Below are 15,370 nucleotides of genomic sequence, written 5' to 3' on the forward strand. Positions count from 1 at the left end.
ACAAGAGGTGAATCACCAGGATGACAGAGGATCCGAGCTGAGCATCTGCCAACCAATTGGGCAAGATGACTCAGAATGGACCCTCAAGATTACCAACCCTGCAGACACCAGCAGAGGAGCTGGTGCCATCTGGCCAATGTCTGGAATTGAAGGACAAAGGATGACAAAGGATGTTCTCCAGTGATGAAAGCCCACTTCTTGGGAAAATATTATTAGAATCACAGAAATATTTATTACAAATATTCAATTTTGGACTGAATCTTTGAATAGGAAGGGGAAAAGCCACCTGTCTAGACAATAACAACAACAGAAAATTTGTCCAATACTATCCTCCTTACAGATTGACCAAAAATTAACATGAACTAAAATCTTCAGTTAACTTATTTTGGTACACATATAAGAGAAAGAGCAAGACACATTAAGGTCTTTGTTTTTAAAAAACAAATAATTTTCCAAGTCTGTTTTGGGCTCCTGACCGCCTTTAACCCAATGTTTATTTCACTGTAACTCATTTGAAGACTGAAGCTGAAAATGTCTGATAAGCAAAATTCTGAATCATTTAAAAATAATCAGGTAGGTTCCACACACTGTTCCCACTAACATGGAAATATTTGCAATAAGAGTTGAGGTTGAACTGCGTCAGGCTGGGACATTGATTCATCTACACACCTGCACAAGATTCACTCCAGTACATCAACGCAGCACATGTTCAATAACTGTTTGTTGAACAAATAATGAGCCCTCTGTTAACAAGAAGATTAAATTGTCCAGAAACTCCACCTTTCCTGATTATCTTTTCCTAAATATTACCATGACTAGTACACTTCTTTAGAAAAAATTGATATGAACTATTTTCCCCAAGGCCACAATATGTCATTGAGGATTACATTTGGAAACTGAAAACAGGAAGAGAGAACCACCCACACATTTCCTGGAACTACTGTTTCTGTTCCACATGGTCAGAAAACAGTTTTTACCTGAATCAATACTTTTCAGGAGTGCATAGAAGTTTGGAAAATATTGGAGTTCCTCAAAGTTGTCTTCACTGTAGGTTTTCGTTCTCCTTTCTAAGCCATTTGTCAAGGTTAAGGTGTTAGATACTGTTTCATCATTTTCTCCATTAGCAAAACCATCTTGAATTGCTGCCATTGGAATCTCCAGTGGAAATTTTAAAAATCAATGAAAAATAAACATTTTGTTAGAACTAATGACACTCCAGTTTGATTCTTTCCTCTGTTGTGCCCTTGACTGTGAAATACAAGAATACTTCATCCTAAGAGATCAACCAAAGGACTTGTATGCATGCAGACAATAGAGGGGTGAGGGCATGTGCTGGGGGGTGGCAGGGAGTGGGGAGAGCATGTGCTGGGGGGGGGGTGGGCAAGAGGGAGTGGGGAGAGGTCAATGGGGAAAAAAAGGAAACATATGTGATACTTTCAACAATAAAGAATTTTAAAAAAAGAATACTTCCTCCGTTGCCTGCTCCTGCAGGACCAAACCCTTTTCTAGGCCTGAGGATGGGCATCTAGTCACACAGAAAAGTCATTGGGACATAGAGACCGAAGACCCTGGATCCTGCTCGGGGGGAATTAGGGAATTTCTAGACTTCTGCTCTGGCCGAGGTCCCCTCCATCAATTCTCATGACTGTTTACTGGTAAAATTGCCTTTCCCCAAAAAGAGGGGCTTTGAGTTCAGTTTCTACCAAGAAAGATGGTGCAAGGTATAGGAAACCTTGTCAGAATATCTAACAGGAGTAGAGCAGTCACACATTGGAGATTTTTGGGTGACATTTTAAGGGCTGTCTAGAAAGATGCACAAGACTCTTTTTCCTAGACTTGATCCATGTCCAGGGTCCTCATATTAGTGATCCATTCTCCATTCAGTGAATCAGAGAGAAATTTATAAGCTTTTTTTGCTTCTTACTCTTCCTTTTCTTCCATCCAATCCATCAGTAGCCCTTTTAGACCTACCTTCAAAATTTATTCCAAATTTGTACATTTCTCTCTTTCTCCCTACCCAACTCTAGTCCAAGCTAGTCTCACTTTTTTTAAAATAAGTGCTCATAAAACCATGTTTCTTTCCTCTCTTATCTTCTAACTGGTAACTACCCACCTCTAATCTATTCCCAATACTGCATTTTCTGCATTTGTACCCAGAGTTGTTTAAAAAACTGACTATGTAACTCCGTTGCTTATAATCCTTTGGTGTTTTTCCATTGTTATGATAAAGATCAGAATCCATACATGGCTCATAAGGCCCTGGCTGGTCAGACCTGGGTCCACCTTCCCAGTCTCATCTCTCATTGCTCTCTCCCTATGTTCCAGCCACAGTGTGCTTGTTTTAGTTACTTGGATACTCCACACATCCTTTTTTACATGCTGGCTCTCATGGCCACAAGTTAATTCCTTTTCAGCCTTCAGTTTTCAGCTCAGGTCACTTTCTTAGGGAAGCCTTCCTTGAGCCTAAGTCCAAGACAAGTTCCTTTTTTTAAAATAAGTGCTCATAAAACCATGTTTCTTTCCTCAGAGCACTTAATGCAGTTGCAATTAAAATACATGGCTATTTGAAAACCATCTACCCTTTCCATTAGATCTTAAGCTTCTTGAGAGCAGGGATTATGCCTTTTTAAAAAAATATATTTTATTGATTTTTTTACAGAGAGGAAGGAAGAGGGATAGAGAGTTAGAAACATCGATGAGAGAGAAACATTGATCTGGGGATGTGCCCGCAACCAAAGTACATGCCCTTGACTGGAATCGAACCTGGGACCCTTCAGTCCGCAGGCCGATGCTCTATCCACTGAGCCAAACCAGTTATGGTGGGATTATGCCTTTTTATATGAGCATTATATTCCTAGTGCTTGGTACAATAAATATTTATTCCATTGCATTTTTTTCCGGGGGAGTAGGGAGGGAGTGAGAGAGATATCGATGTGAGAGAGCCACATCAACTGGTTGCCTCCTGCACATGCCCTGTTCATGGGTGAGGAGTCAACCTGCAACCTGGTACATGCCCTTGACCGGGAGCCGAATCTTTGACTCTTCAGTGAGCAGGTCAACACTCTAACCACTTAACCACATCAGCCAGGGCTGGTACCTAAATAAATATTTATTTAAAAATATTTCATTTGCTTTTTATTTACATTGATGCATTTAGATAACATGAGTGAACAGGTGGAGAATATGGACATTTTAGAGATGGGAAATAAGGAGTATATAATTGGAGTAAAAGATAGTGAAAATAGCTATGTCAGTTTCAGTTCAGACTGGTAAGCTTGAATAAAAGTCATGAGTTCTTTGATAAAGCTAGAAAGTTGTTGTTTTTTTTACAGTGGCTAGATCTTCAAAAACTGTTTTAAAAGATGGCAGTTGATGGGGATTAGAAGTAGGAAGAATAAAAGAGAGCTTTTAGACTACCTAATAACAAAACCAAGACCCAATTTATGTGTCCTAACCCCCTCTAAAACAGGAGTATGTAAGCCTATATACTCTTTTTCCTTGTGTTTGGGATAGGATGTTGAAGGGGATGAGAGGCCATGGGGCCTGGGTATTCTGATGGAGAAAATCAAAGAAAAGGTGAGGAGATTGATATCTTCCCATCATTAGCTCCATCTAGAGTTTTAAAGAGAATTCAAGGAGAAGACAAAAATATCAGCAGTTTGGCTGAGATTAAAGAAGAGGTGAAGAGGCAAGGAGTCCAGCAAGGAAAAGAAAGAATGAGTGACTGGTTTAAGTAAAGGATGATAGACCTTTGAACCAATGAAAAGAGGAAGGAGCAGGTGAGGGAGCACAGGGTAGAGTAGAGGTAGCTCAGGCAACCAGGTCTGGGGGATATAAAAGTGGGTGTGGCAGAAGATCAAGTCAAACTGAGCTTTTAATTAAAAAAAAAATAATTTTGGGGCATATAATGATATCCACAGTGAACAAAAGTTGGATACCAAAAGAGCTATGAAATATTTAATTACAGTACACTGGGATTATACAAATAGTTGTTATGTGAAATAACCATTTTACATAATATTATGTGTTATTATACTGCAGGATATAAAATGTGACCTTTACTATCTATACTAATAATAGAGGAATATGCAAATTGTCCAGGACTCCATCACAGTAACGACCGAACAGCAGGCTGCGTGGGGCGACAAGGCTGGCAGGGGGGTTAGTGAGGGATGACCAAACGACCGAACAGCAGGCTGCGTGGGGCGACAAGGCCAGCAGGGGGGTTAGTGAGGGATGACCAAACGACTGAACAGCAGGCTTCATGGGGCAACCAGGCTGGCAGGGGGGCAGTTGAGGGTGACCAGGCTGGCAGGGGGGACAGTGAGGGGTGACCAGGCTGGCAGGGGGAGGCAGTTAGGGGCAACCAGGACACAGAGGGGGGCAGTTGAGAGCAACCAGGCCGGCAGTGGGGGCACTTGGGGGCGACCAGGCTGGTGGGGGGGGCAGTGAGGGGCGACCAGGCCAGTAGGGGGGGCAGTTGGGAGCAACCAGGCCGGCGGGGGTGTGCAGTGGGGGGCAACCAGGCTGGCAGGGGGGGCAGTTGGGGTGACCAGGCCGGCAGGGGGGGTAGTTAGGAGTGATCAGGCAGGCAGGCAGGTGAGCAGTTAGGAGCCAGCAGTCCCGGATTGTGAGACGGACATCCCCCGAGGGGTCCCGGATTGAAGAGGGTGCAAGCTGGGCTGAGGGGACTCCCCCACCTCCACATGAATTTCATGCACTGGGCCTCTAGTGTAATATAATATCACACGATCTCAAAATTATTTTCAAAGTAGAGTTCATTTATATCTTTTAAGTTATTGGTATTTCATGAATATTTAGGTGGGCTAAAAATATCACATACCCAAAATCTTCTTTGGCACCAAGTGAGGTACTAATTATATACAGATTGTATTAATTATGTGCAGATTAGAGTACACACACACACACACACACATTCATGTCCACGCACATGCATACATACACATGTACACAGCATACTCATATATATTCACATATACATACCACTTTCTCTGGTATTTTTCCACTCTGACTCTCAGTCTTGCTTGTGGGTTTATTGGGTTTCTCTTCATAACTATTGGCTTCCTTCGAGATTAATTTTTGTAAAACCTCTGCTACTTCATCTTCCAGTGTATGAGCCTGGCTTTCAGTGATCTGTTATAGTAAAAACATATGTGACTGTTATTCCCACTTTTATGGTTAAAAAATATCTAGAATAAACTCTGTAGTTGAACAGAGTTCTAGAAGACAAGAGAATCTTCTGACCCCCCTTCAGACAACCCTTGTTTATGCCTCCATACATGTAGGTCTTCATAGTGATTGACCAGCACTCCTGGGAAGAAGTGTCTTTGGGGTCACCATGCAAGTGGTCAGTCTTGTCTATTGGAACCCACAGAACACTTACTTTGAGACACATCTTGAGGATTGTTTCTCAACCCTAAGCTGCAAGTCATGGTCAGGTAACCTTTGAAACCTGCAAATTTAGTACCCCCCTGAAGCCTGCGAGGGCTGTGTAAGGCTGGGAGCCAAGCTGAGGCAGAGTCAAACTGGATTGCTTAGTTTCTTAAATATTGCATGCCTTTGTTCATGCTATTTCCTTCTTACCTCACACATGTCTGTTACTTAAACTGGTTAAATCCTAACCATCCTTCTAAGCTCACTTCCAACACCTCCTCCTCTGAAGCTTTTCCTTATAGCTCAAGTGGATATAATTCATCCTCTGGCAAACAATGATCTTACAGTTATGTAGCTTCCACCACATGCGTGAGTGTACTTGTCTAATTCCTCTGATAGACTATACTTTTCTAGAGGGAAAGAATGGTGCCTTATTATCCTGGAAACCTGTGGTACCTAGTATAAAGTAGACACATTATAAACATTTGGCTATTGGAATCAAATGGCTCAGCTTCTTAGCATATTCCAAACTGTATTAAGAATTTGGTTTATTTTCATGCATGTGACTCACTAGGCCAAGATTCAGGAGTTTAGAAACGATCTTGTCAAATACTCCTCTGTCATTTTCCTCATAAATCCTGGTGGCGATTTTCTGGACAATGTCTTCAGCAGTTAAAGGAGCTCCGTCTAGCTGGTGAAGACCGTCTGGATCATCTGGACAGAGCAATCACAATTTCACATCATGGTGAAAACACAGTTCTGTTTTTGGATCATATTAGATTTCTAATCTACACCTTGCTCTTGTACACTTTAATATGTTTGGAATATATTTATAGTGGTGCTTGGTCCACAGAAACTTTTGGTTTGAAAATAAAATTTGAAGAAATTAGGATGACAATGAAAATTCTGAAAGCCTCTGATGTGATTATAAGAGGCAAAAAAATCTGAAGTCAACACAACAAAAGGCCTCTCTATTTTTCATTATCACTAATAATACAAATAATATTATACTTCTAATTTTGAAGTATGCTATATTTATCTAGTATGCCATATTGCTTAAAGCACCCTTCTATATATCAAGTAATGATATTCTATTTCCATGTAAGGAGTAGATGAGTAGTATGTACCCCATTGGCAGGCCAATTCATGGACCGAGTGGGTGGAGGGAACCTGCCTCACACCTAGAATCAGAGAGTGTGTACTCAAGATTTAATGACTAACCTGGAATAAATGTTTACTTCTTTTTAAATTTTTTAAAATTTATTGATTTTTTTTCTTTTTGGAGGAAGAGGAATAGAGAGACACACACACACACACACACACAGAGAAACGTTGGTTTATTGTTCCACTTGTTTATGCATTCATTGGTTGATTCTTGTATGTGCCCTGACTAGGGATCAAACCCACAACCTTGGCATATTGGGACAATGCTCTAACTAACTGAGCTACCCAGCCAGAGCCTAAATGTTTACTTCTATGGGAACATGTGCCAGAGTGCCTTTACATAAAGCAGCTTAGTGTGACAAGCCTCTTTCTCTAGAGAATAGGGAACTTAATTTATGTGCCTGGAATTTAAACTTTTAAAATGTGACAACAGATTTGCACAAGGCAGTATGTAAATCTATGTAAATGCCTGCAGAGAAGACTACAAATATGTATCCTTGGCTCCTCTGGGAGTACTTCGGTAGCATTACTTCAGGGAAGGAAGGATGCAGTAGGGCTGGTGATGCGGAAGCACTGTACCTCGTTCTCGGAGAACTCCCAGGAGTCAATTGGTCTTTTCCAATCTATATCACATGGAGCAGTCTATTCATATGTGCAGTCTACAGGGCACTTAACTCCCCTTGTCACCTCTAGGCAGATTGGAAAGATCAGAATTATAGCCCCAGTGATACGTCTTGTTACCTATATATCCTTAGGCTGCTCTAGAGGAATATAATAAGAGTATCTATTTCATGGGATTGTGAGGATAAGATGAAATAAGGTGTAAAAGCACATTTTCAATTGCGAAGTATTATATGAAAGTTAGTGTAGTGTTACTGTAGCAGACAATGGATTTGTAGTTGAAATAAAGGAACTGCAATTATCTTCTAGAGAAAGTAAACATTGAACCCCTGGCCAAATTCTGCCCAAATAATTCTGACCATATTCCCGTAAAGAAGGAAGAACCTAGTGTTGCTAGTCTGATTCTGCCTCTTCCTTCCATGGCTTCTGGGGATTCGAACAAGAAATGTTGTCCGTGGTCTTTCCGATTCTGTGGAGACGGAAGTCTGTGCAGCCCCAGATGACTATTTTCTTGTTGTTTGGAAAGAAGCCAAGGAAAATAAATGGGGTGATTATGCCAGGAGGACTGGATGTTTTCTGGCATTATATTGGGGTTATAAGCTGTCAACCAACCCATGAACTCTGATGCCTTTGAACCCTGTGAACTAGAGTGACTAATGAACACAAACATTCTGTAAAATCAGTTCCTCTCCTGGCTGACTGAAAACTGGATTCACATCTGGGTGTTTTGTGGTGGTTGTTTTGTTTTTTTCAGTAGAGACCCACTCTCAGTTCGGTTGATTCCCCCGCCCCCCCCCCCCCCCATTTGTGGGTTACAGGTCAGACTGTTGGGAATAGGTGGAACAGAAACTGCCTGGGTCTATGCAGAATTAGAATTTATTTCCCTTCCCACTTATCGTCAGGATCTGAAAAAGGAAGACTATTAGTTGCCTGCTGGAGCTACCAATAGTCTTCCTTTTTTCATACCCCAAGGGATAAATGGGAAGGGAAATAAATAACTTAGATGACAGCTTTTCAGTACATTTAATTCACAACAGGGAGAACATTAGCAACACTCAGGAAATGGCCTCTTTCTTCTGCTGCCCTGCTGTATGGCCTTGAACCAGGAGCTTAGGCCTCCCTTAGCAGAGCTTCGCTGGATGGGGTCCATAACAATCCTTGGGCCTTGCTCCTTACCTTCCACTGATTTCCCCTGGCTCCTCTAAAATGGGCGGAATTACTCAGAATGACTTCTCTGATGCTCGTGAAGGGGTATTTCACCCTCCTCTGTAGACCATCAAGAGGAAGCCAAACATGAGTTCAACATTTATAACATTTTAAAAGCAGCTATAACATTCTAAGAAGTGAATGTAAAGGGGCCATGTTCTGCCTGGTTAGGTTTTGCCAAGTGATGTTTTGAATCTCCAGCATCTAATATGGCACTTGACATTCATTTGCTCAATACCTTTTTATGAAAGTCTTCATATAAGCCAGAACTGAAAATAGAGTGACAAAGACTTTAGGCTTGGTCCCTAACTGCACAGAGCTTATTGTCTAGTTCAGTGGTTTTCAACCTGTGTGCCACAAGAATTTTTTTAAAAACATGCCATTCCTGATTATTTAGTCAGGGGCACTGACCTCTTCTCCCTTAGAGTGTCAAATTAAAAAAATGACAATAGCCCTAGCTGGTTTGGCTCAGTGGATAGAGCATCGGCCTGCGGACTGAAGGGTCCCAGGTTCAATTCCAGTCAGGGGCACATGCCCAGGTTGTGGGCTCAATCCCCGGTGGGGGGCACGGAGGAGGCAACTGATCAATGATTCTCATCATTGATGTTTCTCTCTCTCCTTTCCTCTCTGAAATCGATAAAAATATATTTAAAAAAATGTCAATAGCCAATACAACATTAGCCATCTAGTGAATGAATTAAAATTCTACCTATATTTTTTGTCAGATCAGCAAAAAATATATTTTTTTGGTGTGCTGCAGAATTTTAGTGATTAGTTTATGTGTGCCAGGAGATGAAAAAGGTTGAAAATCGCTGGTCTAGTTCAGTCTGATACATAGCAATTGCTCAATGAACATTTGTCTGGTGAATGCACACAGGGGCCTGGAAGCACAACTTCATAAAAGAAACTTGGAAAAAATCCTGAATCACCCATGCTGCAGAACACACTGAAAAGAAGAATTGATAGGCCCTATATCACAAGCCCATTTGGAGGTTTCCTAAAGATGTGAAAGCATCCGGCAAAAGTTAAGTCCCTCCCCCCATTCTGGGGTGTAAGTCTGCATGCCTCTGAGTTCTAGTCACCTTGGTGCTATCAAATGCTGTTTCCAGGATTTCCAGGGTATGAGAGGAGACCAGAAATTCACTCATAAATCATTTCTCTCCAAGAATCATATCTGTAATCTTAAGTGGATTTAAAATGACTCTTAAGGGAAACCTAGAGCCATCAGGACACTTGGTAATTCGGAACCCATCTGGGATGGTATAAAATGTTGAACAATTTAAAAATAAGTTGCTCAAGATAGTGATCAGATCACAAACAGATCTGTGCCTCTGCCTGAATGCGCAATCGGTTTGACCAAACAATTCAAACATTAGACTGTTTTTAAATTTCATTAAATCGCCGAAACCGGTTTGGCTCAGTGGATAGAGCGTCGGCCTGCGGACTGAAAGGTCCCAGGTTCGATTCCGGTCAAGGGCATGTACCTGGGTTGCGGGCACATCCCCAGTGGGAGATGTGCAGGAGGCAGCTGATTGATGTCTCTCTCTCATCGATGTTTCTAACTCTCTATCTCTCTCCCTTCCTCTCTGTAAAAAATCAATAAAATATATTAAAAAAAAAAATTCATTAAATCAAATGTCAGTTCAAAGTAGTTTAATCTCTTTTGTATACAGCAATGCCCAGTGTCTATTTCTAGCCAAAATATTTTAGGTTAAAATGTAGAATTCAAGAAAAAACATTCTGGGAGTAGTATGCAATATAAAATGTGTCAAAATATAAACCATCTGTCCCACCTTATTACATGTACAACATATATCTGAAATCTCCTCAGGCTATGATATCTTATAAAAGTTGGCAGTTGTTTTCTGGCAGAAATAATCAGCATAATTCTCTTGTGGCCATGGAGCAGAGCAAGGACATATAAGACAATCTGCAGGCACTCCTAAGCAATAGTATTCAGGATGGAGAACACACTCTCTTCTTCAGTGCCTAGTTATGTAGTTCATTTATTCTCTCATGTATTCTTTTCTTATTCATTCATTCATTTATGAATGCATGCAATGAATTCATGACCACCCAGATACTGGGGCTACAATATCTCTGTTCTTGTGAAGTTTTCAGTTTAGTTTAGGAGGAAAAGATAAATCCTAAGTAGTCACACTTAGGAATGTAAAATTGCAAACTGCATTAAGTGCTATGAAGAAAGGAACAAGATTTTTTTTTTTATCAGATTATGTGTGCTTGATGAATCTAGAAAAGTAGACAGGAACCAGTCCATGCAGGACTACAGAAGCCATGTTAAGGATTCTGGTTTTTATCCCAAGAGAAATGGGAATCTATTAATGGGTTTTATGCAAAAGAGTAACATGTTTGTGTGTTGAAAAGATCACTCTGGCTGCTACGTGAAAAATGAGTTGGAGAGGGGCAGAGTAGATGCTGGAAGATCCAGTAGAAGAGTTTGCTAAGTTGAAGTGAGACATGATTAGAGATTGGTGATTAGAAACAGAGAAAAAAATTGACAGACACAGGAGGTGAAATTGATAAGATTGGTGGATTACAATTGGAGGGGCCAGGAAAAAGGGAAGTAGTTTGATTTCTAGATTTCTGTCTTGAAAAATTGCATGGGAAGTAGTGCCTTTCTTAGAGAAAGAGCACTCTAAGAGGGCTAGGTTGTAAGGTGTACAGATATTATGAGAGTAATCTTGGCCATGCTAAGTTTGAGGTGCTTCTGAGACTTTTAAAGCCAGATATTAAGTAGGTAGATATAGATATAGATATAGATATAGATATAGATATAGATATAGATATAGATATAGATATAGATATAGATATAGACATAGACATAGACATAGAGATAGAGATAGAGATAGAGATAGAGATAGAGATAGAGATAGAGATAGAGATAGAGATAGAGATATGTGTATCTATATATGTATTGTAATGTATGTATGTATCTACCCATAGCTCAGAAAAGTCTTGGCTAGTGATATGTGATGTCAGGACACAGACGGTAACTGAAGGGGAAGCCATGAAAAGGTTAGAATGACCTAGGGAGAAAGGCTATGGCTAGAAAGAGAACCCTGCAAAGGGAGTAATGGGTATTTCACCATTGGGAAAGGGATATTGTTGATTTAATTATTTGATAATTATGATATTTTGTTGGTACTGATAGTTAAAATATTAAATGCTAAATATTAAATAGCATAAAACATAGACAGTAGATTTAAATATTTTCAAAGTACCAGTAAAGGGACCTTTAAAGAACAAATAAAATCTGGGCTCTGTGGAGCTAGGCTTTGTACATTGCCAGTAAATTTTGGCTTTATCTCAACTGTGGACCTGATTAATAGAGGATTGTGAGAATATAAGAGATATTTTAAAAAAATACATAGGACTTTCTCCTAACCCACAATGAGAAGTCCAAATTAGAGAACATAGGTAGCAACATTTCCCCCCTCCCCCTCATTTACCTTGAAATTTATGATCCAGTCCACTCTTAGTAGAATCATAATCATCTATTAGTCTTCGATTTTTGGTTGAATCAACATCTTCCATATTCAATTTATTATCATATGGAGAGTTTCTTACAGATTGTCTTTCTTTTTCAATTTTTTCCTTTTCTGTTATTGCCTTTAGCAGGTTCAAGTTATCAACAAAGGAATAATTGCTTTCACCTGGCTTGTTTTCTGTAAGGAAAGCCCCAAACCCCAATTATCCATTTTATTTAAGATTCTCAGAGCCCACATCACTCAAATTAACATCAAAACAGTTTCTTTTTACCTGGAGAGTATATGTTTTTAATCTTGTCTGATTCTGCTTCAGCAATCTGTGAAACAAAGAGGGTATAGACCTGGTTTTAAATCATTGCTCCACCTCTTACCAAAAATGACAGCTAAATAATTTAATCTCCATAGGATTTAGTTTTCTTATTTGTAAAATATAGGTAATTTCTATCTCAAAGCATCATCATAAGGAGTAAGTGAGATAAAATAAAAGGCGGATGGTCTATAGGTATTAATCCCTTTCTCCTACATTATTGATGAAAAGTAAATCTCTGATAAATTAAGCAATCTTATAATAGAGTAGACCTTACTGGATTATTATATAGTCAACTCTATGTTTTATATAGATATTACCAAAATTATATTTCCCATCCTAGTTTATGTCAATTTATTATTAATCCCCTGAAGTTTGTGAATTCAAAATGGCTAAAATGTCATAACATAATTACATTAAATTATAACAACTAAAATGAATTGAAATAGAATTTTTTATTTTGTTTTTTACCTACCTGCTCATTTAAAGGTCTTTCTGCACTTAATTCTCTATTATGTACAAGTTTGTCTAGAATAAACACAAAAATATAAGTTTAATTGTGTTTTGGACAGGCACAATATGTCTCTTTAAAATAAAATCTTCATAAAGACAAACCAATATTAGGAGACATATTTTGGATAACCATGAGACAAAAATATATGTTAACAAAGATTATCAAGATTATACAATAACAATGACCATCATGTTGCCTTGCTTATTATCCTGCTGTATTTCCTGAGTTAATAGAATTACACTTGTTTTTTTTTTATCAGAAACTCACATATAGTTCTAACACTTGGCTTGCCAGCTGTTTTCAATTAGACAGATAAGTTAGATTGGTATTATTAGCACATTAAGAACTCCCTCTCCCCCAACCTTGTTCTGAATCGAGTGTCTGAGAAAGATTGTAAGACAACTAGAAAACAAAACCTAACAACCCAAGCCACTTTATAAGGCAGAAAAGCCCCCCTCTCCCAATTGCAAAATAAAATCTTTCGAAACAGTCCAGGTTATTGCTCTATCATATAAAAACTGAGGAGGGATCTGTCTCTAAATTCAAAAGGATTTTCTCTGTCAATATGCACAGATACGATCTGATCAGAAAATGAGGCAAGGTGATTTGCAGCTCATCTATTATGCCACACTTTACCTCTTCGTGGCGAATAAAAGGAAGTGGGAGGAAAGTGTCCACGTACCTTGGCTGCCTTCCGGTTTGGGGAAAGCTTGAATTGGGCTGCTGTGGACCACTAACACCAGAATCCAAGCGCCGGTCCAAAGGAACCCCATTCTTCCACTCTTGGCTCAGAAACAGCCTGGCGCCGGCTCCCGGAGCGGTGGCTTTTGTTATGAATGAAAAAGAGGAGTAAAAACAGGAAGAGGTAGGAGGGCGGGTGCAGGGAGGAAGAGTGGTGGGAACCCAGCCGGGGGTGGGGCTCGACGCCGCAGCGAGTAGAGACTAGAAAGGGTTCTGGGCGCTCAGGAGTCAGGTCTGCAGGTGGAGGAGAGCGCTGTCCGCCCCGTGGGTGCTGAAGTTCCTGTGACGCGGAGCCCGCCGCGGAGCCGCTAGGGCGTAGCCTTACTCTCCTTGAGGCCAAGTGAGGAAGGAAGCGCATGCTCCCTGCAAGCCAGAGGCGGGAAAGGATGGCGTCAGCGACTCCAACGCTACTCCAATCCCCTGGGAAAGGAAGTGGGGGAAGGGTGACAGATCGGCTAGCGTATTTTCTGTGCCGCAGTCCTAGGGCTGCTCCTGCGTTCAGGGTCACCTCGATCGCCGTAAGCTTGGACACCATTATCGTAATTCCCCGAGTAAACACTGCCTCGAGGACCAAATGCCTTCTCTGCCCGTGCACCTGTCAAGAAAAGCTCGATAATCTGTGTGAAGGGTTCTGCTTTGGGATTATTCTGGGATATCTGCTCCAAAATCCCTTTTTTCCATTCCACCTTGTGTTAAAAGATAGATACAATCCTTAGAAAAGCCTGCCTTTTGTAATTAGGTTGACGTATCAAGCATCCCTTGGTACTCTTTTTGTCTCAGCTCTATGGGGTCTTTTTAATTGGGAAATTCAAGAAACAGTCTTTCAACTAGATTGCTGCAACACACTCTCACTCCTAGATGCTGAAACAGAACTAAAAATAAAATTCACTCTTCCTCTAAGAGTGAATGTCTTCATCAGTTCTGGGTAGGTGAACAGCAAGGGTCGGTTTTAGTCTGAAATTTCCCATTCTCACCAAAAGGGTCAGCTGCCCCTTCACCACCATCACCACCACCACCAAAAAGCTGCACTTCTGTAAAATTCTTCCCCAGCACTCAATTATGCTTAAAAACCTGATTGTTCCAGGGGGCTTTGAAGAGAGGGGATAGTGATGAAAAGCATTTTTCATCATAATTAAGTCAAGGAGGTGCTTCCTATATTCTGAGAATATTCCCAGCCACCTAAGGTTACTGTATAATAAAAGACTTTTAAAGATGAAAGCAAGCAATGCTAATGTGAGCAGAGTGCTGAGTAAGCTCTTTAGTCTCAGATTTTTAAACAGTGCTTGGACCCTTTCCTTTGGACTGCAGCATGCTGGGAACCAGCCTGAATAATGACAAAAGAGAAGGATTCAGCACAATCAGGCCTTTTATTTATGTACCCCTGCTTTTCAAGGAGCAAGCTAGTCATTCAAGTACCTAAAAACAAACAAACAAACAAGCTGACAAACACATTCCCCTCCTTCTGGAGGTTTTTGAGCTTGGAAGTCACTCAAATATTTCCTTTAAGGATCTAAAGAGTACTTTTAATCTAACAGTTACTTTAAAACAAATATTTGTTTCTTGGCTGGGATAACATAGCATTATTATCCCAGTATACTGCATTTAAAAACTTTAAATCACAATTTATAATCCCAGCTGAGTTAAGAGTAGTTTCCTGTATCCTCTTCTTTAAAACAGAGATGGCAGGCTCTGTTTACCCTCACAATGTTATTGTGGAGATCAAATGGGTACGTGCTTAAATCAAGTAATTTTGATGCCAGGAATATTTTGACACAACTTATAAAACAAGTCATGAAATGGTTTCAGCTTGTAAGAATATTACAAAGTATTATGTAAAATAGCCATTCACTGATTCTGAGACTCTATCACCAACCTCAGTCTCACTCCATTCTTTGTTCTGTTCCTAACTCCCCT

General features: G+C 40.2%; 1 protein-coding gene across 1 annotated transcript in view; it reads right to left on the reverse strand.

Moving 5' to 3' along the window:
* SCG3 (secretogranin III) overlaps positions 1-13,808 on the reverse strand; it is a 42,793-nt gene extending 28,985 nt beyond the window's left edge. The window contains exons 1-7 of the mRNA XM_059701272.1: positions 13,398-13,808; positions 12,677-12,729; positions 12,166-12,211; positions 11,856-12,071; positions 5,966-6,108; positions 5,005-5,154; positions 978-1,155 (exon numbers count right to left, since the gene is read on the reverse strand). Coding sequence (XP_059557255.1) covers positions 978-1,155; positions 5,005-5,154; positions 5,966-6,108; positions 11,856-12,071; positions 12,166-12,211; positions 12,677-12,729; positions 13,398-13,488 — 877 coding nt within the window. The 5' untranslated portion in view covers positions 13,489-13,808. The remainder of the gene's footprint in view (positions 1-977; positions 1,156-5,004; positions 5,155-5,965; positions 6,109-11,855; positions 12,072-12,165; positions 12,212-12,676; positions 12,730-13,397) is intronic.
* Between the last annotated feature and the right edge of the window lie 1,562 nt (positions 13,809-15,370).

Source organism: Myotis daubentonii, chromosome 1 (assembly GCF_963259705.1).
Source record: "Myotis daubentonii chromosome 1, mMyoDau2.1, whole genome shotgun sequence".
Lineage (NCBI taxonomy): Eukaryota > Metazoa > Chordata > Mammalia > Chiroptera > Vespertilionidae > Myotis > Myotis daubentonii.